Source organism: Bos taurus, chromosome 7 (assembly GCF_002263795.3).
Source record: "Bos taurus isolate L1 Dominette 01449 registration number 42190680 breed Hereford chromosome 7, ARS-UCD2.0, whole genome shotgun sequence".
Taxonomy (NCBI): Eukaryota; Metazoa; Chordata; class Mammalia; order Artiodactyla; family Bovidae; genus Bos; species Bos taurus.
The window spans coordinates 39,038,845-39,054,278 of NC_037334.1; the positions used below are offsets into that span (position 1 = coordinate 39,038,845).

The following is a 15,434-nucleotide window of genomic DNA, read 5'->3' on the forward strand; positions in this document are numbered from 1 at the left end:
TCTTCCTGACCCAGGGACTGAACCACGTCTCTTGGGTCTCCTGCATCTCCTGCACTGACTGGCAGGGAGATTCTTTACCACTAGCGCCACCAGTAGCACACTGAAACATGTGGGGAATTACAAGGACCTTGGGAACAAATATCAGAGAGAAAGAAAAAGAAATCTTACATATGGAACTCGTGTGAGATGCTGCCTAAAGTCTGTGCCAAGGGGACAGTCCAGTGAGCAAGTCAGCTGCTTAGTGGCAGCTACAAAAGAAAACTGCATTCTAGAACCCATTTGTGGTGAGTATCTCATGGTAAGGGTGGAAGGCTGATAGAGAAGTTAAGGTAAAGGAGGCCTTTCTGAGACATGCACCCAGGAAACTTTCCATAGCTACAAGATGCCATAGTATTAATAACTCCAGGAGGAGGAGGTGAGCAAAGTGACTGTATTTTTTAGGCAAACACCAGGATGTGCAATTTTACTACAATGGAGCTTCATTTTCCAGTGTTAGGTTCGAGTTATTACAGAAGATGAAAATCTTGGGTAAAATAATTCTTGAAATTTTTAATGTGGCCTGCAAAGTACAGTATATATGGTTTCATAGGAACAACCAAGAACGCAAATGTACAATGTAAATGACAATGTGTAGCGTTATTTGCTGTTTTCTTTTAAAAGTGAAACAATTCTTATAAGGTAAATATGTGACCTGTGTGACTGTACTTGATCCTAAAGTACTTGTGGGAGGTGCTGGAGTATAGAAGAAACAATACTGGCTTTGGAATTAATCCTGGGCCTCCACCACTTACCAACTGTATAATGTTGGGCAAGTTCTACTTATTCTGTGCCTCCCCATCTATAAAATGGGATTAAGTTCTGACTTGTAGAGTTGGCTGTGAGCACTGTGATAAAGCACCTAGTCCACTGTCAGGCATATATGCTACTCAACATATGGCACTAATTATGAACATGATGGGAGCAATAGGAAAAAATATTTAAAATCAGGACTAGGGTTGAAAACATAGACTGTCCAGTCACTGTATTTTATGAGAATGCATGAGTCTCTCATATGTAATGAACTGAAGGTGACATTCAGGCATCTTAACCTCTGTCCTCACTCCACTATGTAATTCCTTAAGTTCCCCAAATACTCCTTGTGCTCTCCTATGTCACATCTTTGCTAAAGGGGATCCTCTGCCTAAACCCCTCTTTCTCCCCACATTTACCAATAGGTAGATGAGCAGGGCTTAAATAAAGCCCAGCCTAGATCTAATCTCACCCAAGCTTTCCTAGAGATTCCCTCTTACAATTCACCTCTCTTTCCCATTTCCATACCCCCACAGCACACTGGGCCTTGGTGACAAGATTTGTGCCTTCTACTACACTTATTTACCTGTATCTTCTGTCCCTTCTACTAGGTTGTGCTCCTAGAGGGCAACTACCAGGTCTGATTCTTGTCTGGATCCCTCATGGTACACCACAGGGCATAGGCTCAGTTGGGCATATGGTGGCTAAGTCAGATTTGTTAAGTATCCCCATGGCAATACAGCTGGCAGGCAGTTTGGTGAGACACTGCTTGAAATTGTTGTTTCCCATAGTAAAAGGCCGTCTTCCCACCCTGGACCTCCAACCAAATGGTTCCAGTCGCAAGTGTGGAAGAGGGGAAGATTGTTGGAAGATTGTATTCCTCAAGGATTACAAGACTGCTTATTCATGGAAATAATGTGACTTTCCCTAGAGCTGAAATGGTACACATGATAAATAAGATTAGCCATCAAAGGAAGTCAATTTACAGGGCAGGCTGTCTTTCTAGTTAAAGGAAGAAACACAAGGCCTGGGAAGCTAATTAAGTACAAACTGAAGCAGGGATGATACCATCTATGTTGCATAAGGTTGCCCAGAGGATTAAGTGACATTAGAGATGCAAAGCACTTAGCTCAGAGGATCTATACAGGAGATGCTCAATCTACTATCTAGGCTCCTGGGCTGGTCTTTTTTTTTTTTTTGGTCTGTTCTTAGTAAGTCTACACTGGAAACTAGCTTATCTACTGTCCTGAGTTCGGTATATTAGATTCTTTCTTTCTAGGCCCAGGAAGTTTTAGGGGGCCACCCTCAAAGTTGTCTTAACTCTAAGCCTTGGTGCCTACCTCTGGGTAAAATTCCCAATGGAGCCTGTGGACTGTTCTCTCTCATATTTTCATCTCTATTTTAATTGCCAGAGGGTACTGAGAATCCCAAGCCCTGGAGATATTATATACAGTTAATACTGTCAAATTTTTGCTTTGGCAGAAAAACTCTTGGTTTATAGTTTCTTTGACTGCAATCTCCTGCTACTTTCCAAATTCTTGAAAATCGTGACCTTGTATGCCCTGTAGTCAATTCAGGCTTTCAACTAGCTGCTCTCAAGCTGTACTTTTTAGCAGCTAGCACAATTTTACAGTAATCTCACATGAAGAACATGATCAATACATGTTTATCGAATGAATGAAAATTCCAACCATGTTTCTTCATCAGAAAGGCTGTTGGAACTGATTCTTCAACCCAGAGACCCTGGGCAACAACTAATTATTCCTTCTTATCTCAGGTTAAATTCATAGCCTCTCCAGATTCCAGTCTAGCCTTAGGTAAAAGATGGAGGAGCGAAAGGAAAGGTTGTAGAAGTTCTCTAAATTTGGGATCTGCTAAAAAAGCTCCAAGATAATTCTGCTTCGTTCTGTGGGCAAATGTCAAATCTCTGGACGTGGGGAGTTACTCACACAAGGTATCTGTGCTATAGGCATATCCCCAGAGCTCTCAATGAGCCAGGACCCTAGACGGTGGCCACTCCCAGCCCAGGGGGCTGGCATGCACACCCAGTAAAACTAGTACCTGTGCCCTCATCTGACCAGGCCCGAGACTTTTCTGTTTTTGTCTGAGAAGTATTATGCTAGGACTTTCTAGTTTTTCCTGGGGAAAAAAGAGATAAAGTCAAAGGAAGGGAAAGCCAATTTTTCAGGGAGCATTTTTACTTCAAAGAATGACTGACAAACTATGGTTATTCAAACTTGGGTATTGGTAGACATTTTCTCAGAAAATGAACAAAACAAGCCTATCATCTCCAAGGAAAACTATTCTGTTTCTGTGGTCAATGATAAAAATTCAAGTTTTAGGTGAAAATTAGAATTTTGAAAAAGCTGCATCCACAACCATGAGCTTGACAGCTTCCTAATACTTAAGAATTTACGATGAAATTGATGGTGATATTAACAAATGTTATTTTTTGATACTATAAAATGAAACAGGAAAATATCTGCAAGATCTATATAACTCAGTGAACCTATTTTTCCAAATGATCAAAGCATGATACCACAGAGTCATGCACTGGTATAAAGTCCACCCAAAGGGTTAGATGAACCAACAGATTTTAACATAAATGAGTATAAAGACTTTATTGATATGTTCTCAGATTCCATATTGCGAAGAATACCAACAATCATCTGAAAAGGCTATCAAAATACCTTTCTCTTTTCCAACTATGTACCTGTGTGAAGTTAAATTTTTTTAAAAACATAATTCCATCAAAATAATGTACTGCCAACAGACTGAATACAGAAGCACATGTGTGTGCACGTACTCAGCTGTGTCTGACACTTTGCGATCCCATGGACTGTAGCCCACCAGGCTTTTCTAGCCATGGAATTTTCCAGGCAAGAAATACTGGAGTGGGTTGCTGTTTCCTTCTCCACGGGATCTTCCTGATCAGGGACTGAACCCACGTCCCTTGTGTCTCCTGCATTAGCAAGTGGATTCTTTACTACAGGCACCACCTGGGAAGCCCCAGAAGCATGTAAAAGAATCTAAACTTTTCCTATTAAGATAGACATAAATTTGCAAAAGTGAAAACAAGACCATTTTTCTCACTTTTTGGGAAAATTGTTATCTCTAATTTAAAAATCGTTATTTACGTTAATATGATAGATCTAATACTGTTATTCTGAAACGAGTGACCAAATATTTTTAAACTTTCTCAACTTTAATACTTAATTTGGTAAATTTCAATAGTTTAACCAACAAAAGCTCTTCTGTGTCCTCAAAAATTTTTAGAAATGTAGAAGGTTCCCAAGACCAAACCCTTTGAGAAGAGCTGATGTAAAGTATCTAACAGCGCCTGTCAGCCAGTGGGTGTGCTATAAGCAACAGTGACTATTAACAACCATATAGCAGTTCATGGTATATCTGAAGAGCTGTTTGGGGTCATGAGAAAATTTTGCACGACAGCCTTTCTGGCCACAGTTTGGGAATTACATGTCACTAGGCCAGATGGCTATCAAGGACCGCTCTTGAAGCTGGATCTAATTTCCAAAACCAAACCTGCTCTCATTTCTTTCATGGGTTCCTTTTATTCCCAAGAGTTAGTATATGTTTATAGAGGATTCCCCCAAGACACAGTGCTGTATCTACCCAGGAGCCCTGTGACAGTTTCTAAATTCTATTCAGAAATGGCCCAACTCCAAAAGCCTCCTTGTCACCGAGGCAGGCAGACAACAACAGTTAAAATTCCCTTCCAAAAGCAGAGAAAGTGATTAGTTCCCCAGCCTAGAAAAACTTAGCCCAGTCATTACCACTCACTCTTCCATTCATCCACTCATTCCCTCATTCAACAAACATCCTCAGATCCTCTACCTGGTGCCAACCATTGTGCTAGGTGCTAGGAAACAAGAGTTCCTGCCTTAAGAACACATGCATAAAACCAGGCAGGTTCATGCACAGGGTTGTCAATGCTCCCAAACTCCCAGGATGCCTCATATTCATTTTGGATAATCAGGCAGGAACACATATTAAAATAATATACAATTATAATCAGTAAACAAAATAATAAATATAAATTAAAAACAACCAATTAGGACATTGGGATTCTCTCCTTAAGGTTAAGCTTATATTGTGCCTTCTCACATATCTATCCATTGAAGATATTGGATATTCAATCTTCTATCTATTGAAGATTTCTTTCCTTTACCTCCTCTTTCCTACCTTGGTCTCTTGTCATCTCTAGGCTCCTTTTTGGTGGAGCTTGCTACTCTCACTATGATACCTTTTGGCCCGTGGCATTCATAACGTGGCCCCAGCTGATCTCTCCATATTCCATTTCCATGCTTAACACCCTGAGCCATAGGTTCTATTTGTACTATTCCTCAGATACACCGTGCCCTATCAAACCTCAGCTTTGCTCCTCAGGAAATTCCTGCTCATCCTCTAAGATCTTGGTCAAAGGTTGATGAAGCTTTTGCTGGACCAGGCTAAGCAGAATTCTTTTAGTACAGTGTCTATCGCATTGTGCCATAGACACATATCCTCTGCCCACTCCCAAACCCCTGTAGAATGGGAGCTCTTTGGGGGCAGGGAGTGGACCCTGGCCATTTAAATGAGTCCAGGAACTAGGCTTGGCTTGGACCTGGCACATAGCAGGCATTCACTGAATAAATACATGATGTTTAAGCCATCTGGCTTATGTCTCAGCTGCTCTACACAAAGGACAGGAACTAAAACATAGCCCAACTAGCCCAACATACTATGCTGAAAAGGCATGGCTGCGTCACTCCAGGTCACTAATGGGAAGGCATCAGGGCTAAGAATCTCAGACCATTCTAATGCTGGCCATCAGAGGTATAGTTAATTCTTAGGGAGCCAATACAACTACACCTCCATGCCCTGAGCTTTCACCCAAACTCCCACTCAGGCTGTTGGCTCAGGTCCTTCCAGGAGACAGGACAGTAGTTTCACAACATAAAGTCAGTTTGTGGAGAATTCTCTCCGGCTGTACAGGCTGAGTCAAGGATAGAGCAGTGAGTCTCTCTGACCCCAGTGGCCCTCTACCTGCAAAGGCTAGTTCACCTGTTGAACCTGTTTCCTGGGTGCAATCAGTCATGGGAAGGCCTAAGCTCCTGCTTATTTACCTGGAATCTCAGGCAAACCTTATTACCGACTACTCTGTAATGGCAACAGAGTTCTCATGGATGAAGAGAATGACCTTTGAAGACAGACTGTTGAGTTCAAATCCAAGTTTTGCCATTTTCAGTATGATCTTGGATTATTACTGAATTTCTTTGAGCCTCAATTTCCTCATTTATGAAATGAGAATAAAACCATACTTCACAGAGTCGTGAGGACAGAAGGAAATAAATTATGTAAAGTACCTGGCCTGGGCCTGGCACACAGTAGGTGCTCAATACCCGTTAGTTTCTTTCCTCTTCTGTCCTGGAAGAAATGACAGGGAAACTTACTAAGTGAGACTTGCCCAATCCAAAGTTATTACTTGAAGCACAGGACAGAAGACTAGACAGATGACCTTCAAGGTCTCTTTAACCCCCCCAGTCCATGTTCTCTGGCTACAACTTCGTAATAAGAACCTTCAATATTTCTAGGCCCTTCTTTCTGCCTTAATTTCTCTATATCTATTCACTTCAGAATGGCGGGGGAAACCACAAAGGGAGCTGGATAGCTAAGAGTCTTAGGGAGGGAATAAAGGAGAGGTGGCCTATAGGACAGCACCATGTTCATCCATCTTGCACTTGGAAGGATGAGGGTGGGAACATGGGCACAGAACTGAAAGGTGCAAACACAGGGTCCTTCCGAGGACACAAGCATTCTTCTCAGTTCTTTTCTGCTCTGCATATTCCACCACGAAGAACCAAGAACCACTCCTTTCCACGATATTCATTCCCTTTCCCCAATTCATCAAATGTATCTTCACTCACACTGTCCTCTTTGCCTCTTCCTATTGAGGCTCAGTTTGGGTATTACATTCCCTTAAGTCTACCGGCAAAATAAACTGTGCTTTTGCTCTGTGTTAGGGGATGCCCTAACACTTTTTTTACATGTCTCCTGAACAGAGGTTATCACGTGTACCCCGATTGTCAAAATCTGTCTTCTCCATAGCACTGTGAGCTTTTCAAGGGCAGGGCCTGTATCTCATGAGTCACTGCATCCCAATTGTTCAGCAGAGATGGCAGCACATGTTTTGATACACAAAGAAAGATTAGCAGTTGGAGAATATGGACAAATGGCAAACTGGAAAAAGTTTGCTTTTTCTTTAAAAACTAAGGCTGCTTCTTCTTCTGCTTAGGGAAAAGCTCTTTCTCCAGGAAGCTCCATTCTTTAAAGAATACTCTAGGCCTCCAGAGAGATCCCCATGGCATGCTCAGTTAAACAGTTCCCAGACCCAGCCACATATCAGAAATCATCTGAGGCAATTTAAGAACAGGTTCCTGGGCTCCAGACCCAGAGACTCTAGGTCTGGGATAGGGTCTAGCAAAGCACAGGGGATCTGATCATTAGTTAGGCTGGGGTGAGAGAGAGGTAGAATCAAGCAATCACAGTTGCTGCTTCTACTGAAAATTACTTCCTCCCACGCTCTCATTCACTTTGCCACATCTTTTGTTGACTCCTCATAGCCTATAGATTAAAGCCCAAACCTACTAAACTCTCCCGTCAGACTTCTCACCACTCTCCATGAGTTGGGCAGTTCTGGACTCTGGGTCTTTGTCTACGCTGCTTGCTTTGCCTAGACGCTTTGTCTCACCTTCTCTGGAGGACCTTCTACTTGACCTTGAAGCCTCAGCTCCAAGAAGCCTTTCTAGGCTATCACATCTGTGCATCCTCAAAACAAAGCACTATACTAATCATAGCTACTACATGTGTTCAGTGCTTGACATGCAGTGCCTGCTGAACCCTAGTTTGAGTCCAGTATCACTGTCATTTTATACACAGAAAACCAAACAAAAGGCTGAAAACACTTCTAAAGGTGTGTACCAGGATCTAGAATTTGACTCAACTTAGAGGAAGTGATGCTCCTCTAGCTTAACTGTAATTATTACATATATGTTCTTTAGACCAGGAGCCCCTGTGGGGAGAGACCATGTCTGATTCACTTCTATATTACCAGCTAGCCCAGGACCCAGCACAGACCAGGAGTCTATTAGTATTGGTAGAATAAGTGAACAGCAGGTTAGGTGAGAGGAAGGCTGGGCATAGTGCGTGTGTAACGGGCCTGAATGAATGAGTGAATGCCAGCCTGGCCTAGCAGTGCAGGCACTAAGAATAAGGTGCCAGAAACCTAACGTTTCTTTTAACAGCCACTCATTGAACACATAAGAACCATGTGCAATAAATACTCCAGAAATGAATTAAAAACATAGCCCAAGCTCACAAAATTCTAGGCTTAGTAAGTGAAGGTATTAGGATATTAATTGTACATCTAACATATATTAAACTTAATAGTTCTGGGAAATTTTAAGGAAATTTAAAATTTTAGGAAGTATGTTTTAATCTTCAAAGGTCTTTTGGCATTTCTACATAGTGAAGCTCTATTGGTTTACAAAGGACCAGAGGTGACAGGGATCTCTACTCAGCATTATTTCCTCCTACCTGCATTTAAAATGGCTAGGTGGGCAGTAGAGGGATTATCTCGTTCATCTGTGTGCTCTGAATAAAGGCCTTGGCACAGAGGTTGTTAATACCTGCTGAGTGGATTCAATATAATGAGATGATTTTAATAAAGATACTGTCATCTGCTCCTGTCCCATGAGGGAGTAGGTTCAACTCTGAGCAGTGGTGGAGCCAGGTCTCTAGAGTTCCTCTAAACTAGGCTGGGCAAAGTCCCACGGGAAGCTGCAGAGGAGAGACAGGAAGGACAGGATGCGCTCAACCCCCACCAACGCCAGTTTATAGTCTAGCGAGTCTCCTGGGGGTTTACTGAGTGAGTGTGCACCTGGACTGCAAGCTGAGTGGCCCAAGAGAACTAGAAACAGCCAGCGGAGCCGGCAGGTGAGAACACACAGGCTTTGGATGGCCAAATGGCTCCTGCCACATGCCATATCCAATTCTAGCTCCGGCATGAGGAGCACTAGATGCTATGCAGGCTGCTCCACATTCTCTTGTGAAGCTGCGTAAGCCTTAAAGACGGGAAGAAACATGCCTGGAGTAACAAAGCCAGGAGACTGAGCAGGAAGCTCACCCCAAGTCTGTAAGATTCAATACTATGTCTCTCTGCCTCCTTCAACTGCTTTGTAATTCGTCCCCCACTCCCGCCACCTTCACCAAGAAGGCTATAACTATTTTAGTCTTCTCATGGGGAAAACAAACAAACGAGGATTTGGGTTTTTAGTGAATGCATCAATGTTGTTTAGGGGCCTAAACAATTAGAAGAAAGGGCTTTTGGGATTCCAATTAAGTTCAAGGTCTTGCATTTAAATATGAAAATAAGCAAAGGAGATTGGATGGAACCAGAGAGGCCTATGAGCCTTAACTCAGAGAAAGCAATGCTCTTCTAGCCTTACCATGACTACTATATACATGTTCTCTCGACCAAATGAGCCCCTTGTGAGGAGGGTCCACAGTTGATTCACTTCTGTATACCAGCTAGCCCAGGGCCTGGCACAGATCAGGTGTCCTTCATATGATGAAGAGGGCAGACACTTCCCAGAGACTGCAGATGACTAACTTCTGGAAACGTGGGCCTAGCAGTACCAGATTTTTAGCAGCAGATGGCACAAATCCAGTTTTGTGGGGAATTGATTTTTAAAAATACTGGCTCAAATGAAAACAAAAAAAGAAACAAAACATGTGACTTGGGGCATTAAACCCTGTGTGTAGACTGAAAGTGATCCCATTCTCCAGCTTTGGCTTCAGTGTGGCATTCGACACTGACTTTCACCTTACTCACCCACTCTAAGTGCTTGAGACAGGGGGCTAAGTGGTGGTGGGAGCCAGAGGTCCTCGCCAAAGGTACGCCTGCAGGCAGAGCAAGCACTGACCCCATTCTTTCAGCAGGAGCTTTTCACCAAGGCACGAAGGTCTGCTTCTGGCACCCAGAACCCCCTTCCCCAGCAAAAACAGGGCTCAGTCAGAAGTTTGTTCGTTTGTTTCACCTATTTCAGCTAGAGTTAAAAAAACAGTCTTGCTAAATACCCCACAGTACATAAGAAGGTACTTTATGGGGTGGTGGTAGGTGTACCTATAGTAGGAGTTATTTGGGTAAATGTTTAGTTTCTCTGAGTCTCTGTTTCTTTGTCTGAAAAATGGGATTAATAGTATTTATATCTTCATTCACTAGAATTTATCAATCACCAGGCTTAGTGGTACAATAGTGACTGACTTGGTTCCTACACTTTAAAGAGTTTACAAAGCAAAAGCAGACTAATAATTATATCAATGGTTAACTCATCACATTCCCGCTAAATGCTGAGGAGAACACAGGGGTGCCGAGAAGGTATTTAAAATGCCTAGCGTGAATAAATGAATTAACTGAAAGGTTAAGCAGTGGAAGAGGTAGGAATCTATCATGTTAAAACTGTGACCTAAATAAAAACCAAATGGTTATGCCATCAACCAAACTTTCTGGCCATGAATACTATAGGCTGGTTAAGTGGCAGGGGACCCTGAATGGTAAACAAGAGAAGACAACAGCTCCCTGACCCTCCCTTCCCCTACCTTCCTCTTCTGGAGAACAGCACTCCCAGGGGCCCAGAGAAGGCTAGAGGGGGAAACAGCTTCAGGGTGGGAAGTTAAACTAGGCAAGGGTGGGGTCCAACTTGAGTTCTCAACTTGAGGAGTCCTTTGGAAACAGTCTCAGCCCAGGGTAGGGGATGGGGATGAAGTGGGGGCTTCTCACACTCAGTAAGTGGTGACATCTTCATTAATTAAAAATCTTACTATGATCTGAGACACAAAGGAGACAGTATAAAAACTGGGTTACAGTAATTTCAGGTTCTCAACGGATTCATTCTCTCTCATTCACCTAATTATTCCTACTCTGTGTCAGCAAGGCCCAGGGCTACGTGTGGAGGGCTGGGGACAGACAGCATGATTTGTGCCCCTGCGGAGTTCACAGTTCAGTGGGGGGAACAGACACATCAACAGACTATGTCATTGTAGAACGGGGAGTGCTATCAGAGAAGAGCACGGGGTCTGTGGGACAGAGGGGCACCTCACACAGCTGGGGAGGTCAGGAAAGGCTTTCTGGGAATGGTACCCCAAACAGCGTCCCCACTCACATGCACAATTCCAGAGATTCTACTAGAAGGCTGTCAAGAGCCATGCCTTCTGGCTGCACCAGCCTCCCAGAGTCCCCTGCTGCCCGATGCAGTGTCTGCAGAGCCAAACGCATCTTCCGCCACGCCTCATCCTCATCCGGCGCTGCATCCGACCCTCCAAGACTCCTGCAGGAGCCTGCCTTCCTCGGCAGACTCATCCAAAAAACCAACTCAAAACTCTTTTGTCAGAGCAAGCTTAGGGCGAGCCACCCAGCCCCAGGTGCCACAACCCTCCCAGAGCAACTGTGGCTCATGCCACCCCAGCTTCGCAGTGAACACTGGCAGGGTACCTCCTATTATCTCCTTTGCTCAAAAGAAAGTGACCTTCTTCCAGGTGGCAAGCTGGAAGCCTTGGAGAGTCCTCCTACTGCTCACTTTCAGCAGGACTCGCCAAACCCAGGGATCTGAGGGTTTGGGTGGGCTGCCTCGTGGGTCAGGGGTATAGTGGGGAGAAAGAGCAGGCTTTGCTGGGTTTCCAACTCAGCACAGAAGCCCCACCAAATAAGTCTTCTAGGCAGCCTGGCTGTCTGCTTCAACTGCTCAGCTGGGCAAGGCGGGGCGGGGTTGAGGGGGACGCCCTGGAGACAGATGCTGGGGGCACAGCTGCTGAGAGAGCAGCGAGGGGAAGGGGTGGAGCTGCTCCCGAGGGGGTGGAGAGGAACAGGCTGCAGCCTTCCAGGGCCCACAGCCCCGACGTGGCCTGTGGGTGGGTGGGGAGCAGGTGGGCCCAGGGAAGGTGAAGGGCACAGAGCTAAGCTGTGGCCTTAAAACTGGAGAGCCGTCCTAGTGGGTGTGCGGCCAGAATGTATCCCGGAGGCGGCGGGAGAGGGCAGAGAGGCTGGTCTCACTCAGAACCGGACGGGCCGTGCCTCGGCTTTGGACCAAAGGGTCCAGGCTCACTCCCGCCTTGGGGGAGAAAGCCTCAGCTCTGGCCCTCAGGGTTAAGGTTCTGGTCCCAGCCGGGAATGGTCCATCCCCAAGCCCGTCCCAGCCCCACTCCGGGGAGGTGAAAGAACCCGAGCAGGCAGACTCGCTTCGCTCGCTCCTACCTGGGGACCAGGCGCCAGCTTGGGCTCGTCCTCCTCCCTGGGGTCGTCGCGGTAGGGCTCCGCCGGCGCCTCCGGGGGCCCTGCACCCGCTCCCGCTTCCAGGCTCGGCGGCGGTGGGGGCTCCGGCGCCTGGGGCTTCTGCGGCCCCGTGGCCCGCGCCCGCTCGCGCCGGCCCGCGCCGCCGCTCGGCCTGCTCCGCCTCCGAGTCATGCTGCTTCTCGCGCCTCTCCCTTGCTCCACTCGCGCCGCCGCCGCCGCTCCCCACACAGGACAACAGCCAATATGGCGGCGCCCGGCTCCCCCTCCACCGCTGCCAGCAGGTCAGAGGGCACACGGAGTCCGCGCCGCCGCACTAGCCCCCGAGGCCGCCTGCGCCATTTTGCATAAGGTCACTACCCGGAGTTCTGCGGGAGAGTAAATCTGGTGAGGAAACGCCCTCCTCATTTCGGGATTCCGCGGATGAGACCTGCGCCAGGAGCGGGTGTGCGCTGTAGTAACCGTGCTGCACGGCCCTGGGCGCTTCAAAACTGGCTGTTAAATGGATGAGTGAATGTTAGTAATATTAGTAATTTCTATAGTGCTCCGCTACTTTCACAGCCGTGACTCGACTTCTCGTACCTACACGACCTGGCAGGTGCGATAGCTCCTATTTTGCAGCGGTGAAAGCGGGGGCTACAAAAGGTGAAACGGTTGCTCAGCATCAGCCAGCCAGAACTCATGGGCTTGTGGACAGCCTGAGCTGAATGGGACGAAGGGATTGTTTAGATCCTTATTTTCAGTGTATGGTCCACGGGGAGTCCAGCGTTTGGTGCTTAGGACAGGGAGACTCAGCTCTTCAGTCTAGTGGGAAGAGTGGACACTGAAATACACAATTACAACAAGTGTGATAAAGATGAGATGACTGGGGCACATACTAGGTCAGTGTTTCCAAAAAAGTATATGTGTGTGTGAGAGGGTTCTGAGTGATACACAACGGAACATTAAAAAAGTGTAATGATTATGTATTTAATTGTTTAAAATGGGATGTTTAGTCTTTTTTGAATATGTGACATGCGCATAGAACAAATTTTTAAAAAACAGTTTTGAGTGCAACTTGTCTCATGCAAGGGTCAGTGGTATCCTGAAACCTTATGGTTGGTTATATGTAGAGTTGCTGTTGCTCCATCAAGGGCACAGTTTTGACATTGGCCGGACTTAAGGAGTAAGGGCTAAATGGAAGGCCCTGGAGCTCTCCCTAACTACCGAATGAAAAAATAATACTTCATCTCGTTATAGGGATACCGTCAAAGATTTGAAAGATTCAGGGTGATTCCCATTATATCAACATTAACTCTTAAGTATGGCCAGAACAGAAGATAGATGGCGTTTTCTCTCCATTTATTTATTTTCGTTGTGGTAAAATATGTGCAACATAAAACTTACCATGTTAACCATTTGTAAGTGTACAGTTCATTTGTATTAAATACACTCAAATTGTTGTGCAGCCATCACCACCATCCATCTCCAAAACTTTTCTTGCTAAACTGAAACTCCATACTCATTAAATAAGGTCCCATTCTCCTATCCTTACAGCCCCTGGCAACCAGCATTCTACTTTAAAGAAACACAAAAAACCTTCCCCTTTTCCCTACACCGCAGCCTCTGGTAACCATTGTTCTACTCTCTTTTTAATGAGTTTAGCTTTTTAAAAAAATATTTATTTATTTATTTGGCTGTGCTGGGTCTTTGCTGCTGTGCAAGCTTCTCATTGCAGTGGCTTCTCTTGTTCCAGAGCACCGGTCTTCTCCGGCACACAGACTTCAGTAGTTGCAACTCTTGGACTCTAGAGCAGGCTCAGTCGTGGTGGCACACGGGCTTAGTTGCTCTGAGGCATGTGGGATCTTCGAAGACCAGGGATTTAACCCATGACTCCTGCATTAGCAGGCAGATTCTTTACTACTGAGCCACCAGGGAAGCCCTATGAATTTAGCTTTTTTTCAAAAAAAGTTTTCCACATGTAAGTGAGATCATGCAGTGTTTGTCTTTTTGTGACTGGCTTGTTTCATTTAAAATGCCTTTCAAATTTCATACATGTGCAAATGACAGAATTCTCTTCTTTTTTTAAGGGCAAATAATTTTCTTTTATATTTAGTATATATACTTTTGTGTATTCCTTATATATATACTCTTACATATATAGTATATACTTATATATTCCTTTATATATATACAGATATCTGTCTATATCACATTTTCTTTATCCATTCATACTTCAACAGAGAAGATAGATGGTCTTAAAAAATGATCGAGCATTATGATAAACTCATTCTGGTAGGGAACCCAACTGAAGGACTTTTTCAGAGTGGTCATTCTTGGAGCAGACCAGCACAGTTGTTGGCCCACAATGATAGGTCAGGTTAGTGCTTTTTATTCTCTACCAAAGCTCGGGAATAATTTGTATTCCTCTAGCAGGAGCAGCAATAGACCTTTACTGTCTCGCTTCACGGGTGTGTCACTGTCTGGATACACTCAGCTTACAGGAATTTTTGACCAGATCACCATTCCAGGGGATATCAGGCTAATGTACTGTGATACTGATGACAGTATCCAGATGGAGCTTGAGAACAGGAAGTGGCGGATACCCTAGATGATTTGGTAAGCACACGAATGTGTGCCAGAGGGCAGATAACAAATCCCACAAATACATAGGGGTCTGTCTACTCAGTGAACTGTCTAGGGTTCTGGGGTGTATTGCAATATTCTGCACCAAATAAAGGACAAGTTGCTGAACACCACACTCCTGACCACTAAGAAAGAGGTATACTGCTTTGTGGACTTCTTTAGACTTTAGACTTCAATATAAAATATACCAAATTTAGGTATATTATTTTTACCTAATACTGGATCACTTGAAAACTATCAACTTTAAGGGGGACCATACAAGGAGAGATGGTTTTCTTACTGGATCAGGGTGTAGGGTAGATGGTCCTGCCTTTGGCCTTTTATGTTCGGGCATTGGATTTTGGAACAAAGTTATGACCTCTTGCAACAGTTATTTTCCTTTTGAGAAACATCTGCATTACTCCAGGAGTCTGCTGAAATTGGATGCCTGATCATGGCACAGCAGGTGATCACATGACCTGAGCTACTGTGGTATCTGATCTACCTAGATATAGAACTAGGGATGACCAGGCCTTACTCCTTCATGAAGAGGACGTGACATATATGGCTGGGATCCTACAGGCCTTAAAGGCACAAGTAGGTTGCCTGAGCAAGTTGTTTCCTCTTCTGCAACTGATGTTCTACTCCGAGAGAGTTGTTTGTGATGGATTGATTAAGGAAGAAGAACCTAAAG

The 15,434-nt window shown here is 44.9% G+C and overlaps 1 protein-coding gene across 10 annotated transcripts in view; it reads right to left on the reverse strand.

The window, feature by feature from the left end:
* FAM193B (family with sequence similarity 193 member B) overlaps positions 1 to 12,384 on the reverse strand; it is a 30,789-nt gene extending 18,405 nt beyond the window's left edge. For 4 of the 10 annotated variants that reach the window (XM_005209221.5, XM_005209217.3, NM_001046433.2 and 1 more), the window contains exon 1: positions 12,101 to 12,384. In XM_005209221.5, the coding sequence (XP_005209278.1) occupies positions 12,101 to 12,310 (210 nt within the window). In that variant the 5' untranslated portion in view covers positions 12,311 to 12,384. Of the gene's footprint in view, positions 1 to 6,155; positions 9,838 to 11,012 lie in introns of those variants that run through there. The other 6 variants (XM_010807165.4, XM_059888320.1, XM_005209220.5 and 3 more) reach the window with 5 other exon arrangements.
* Positions 12,385 to 15,434: the final 3,050 nt, after the last annotated feature.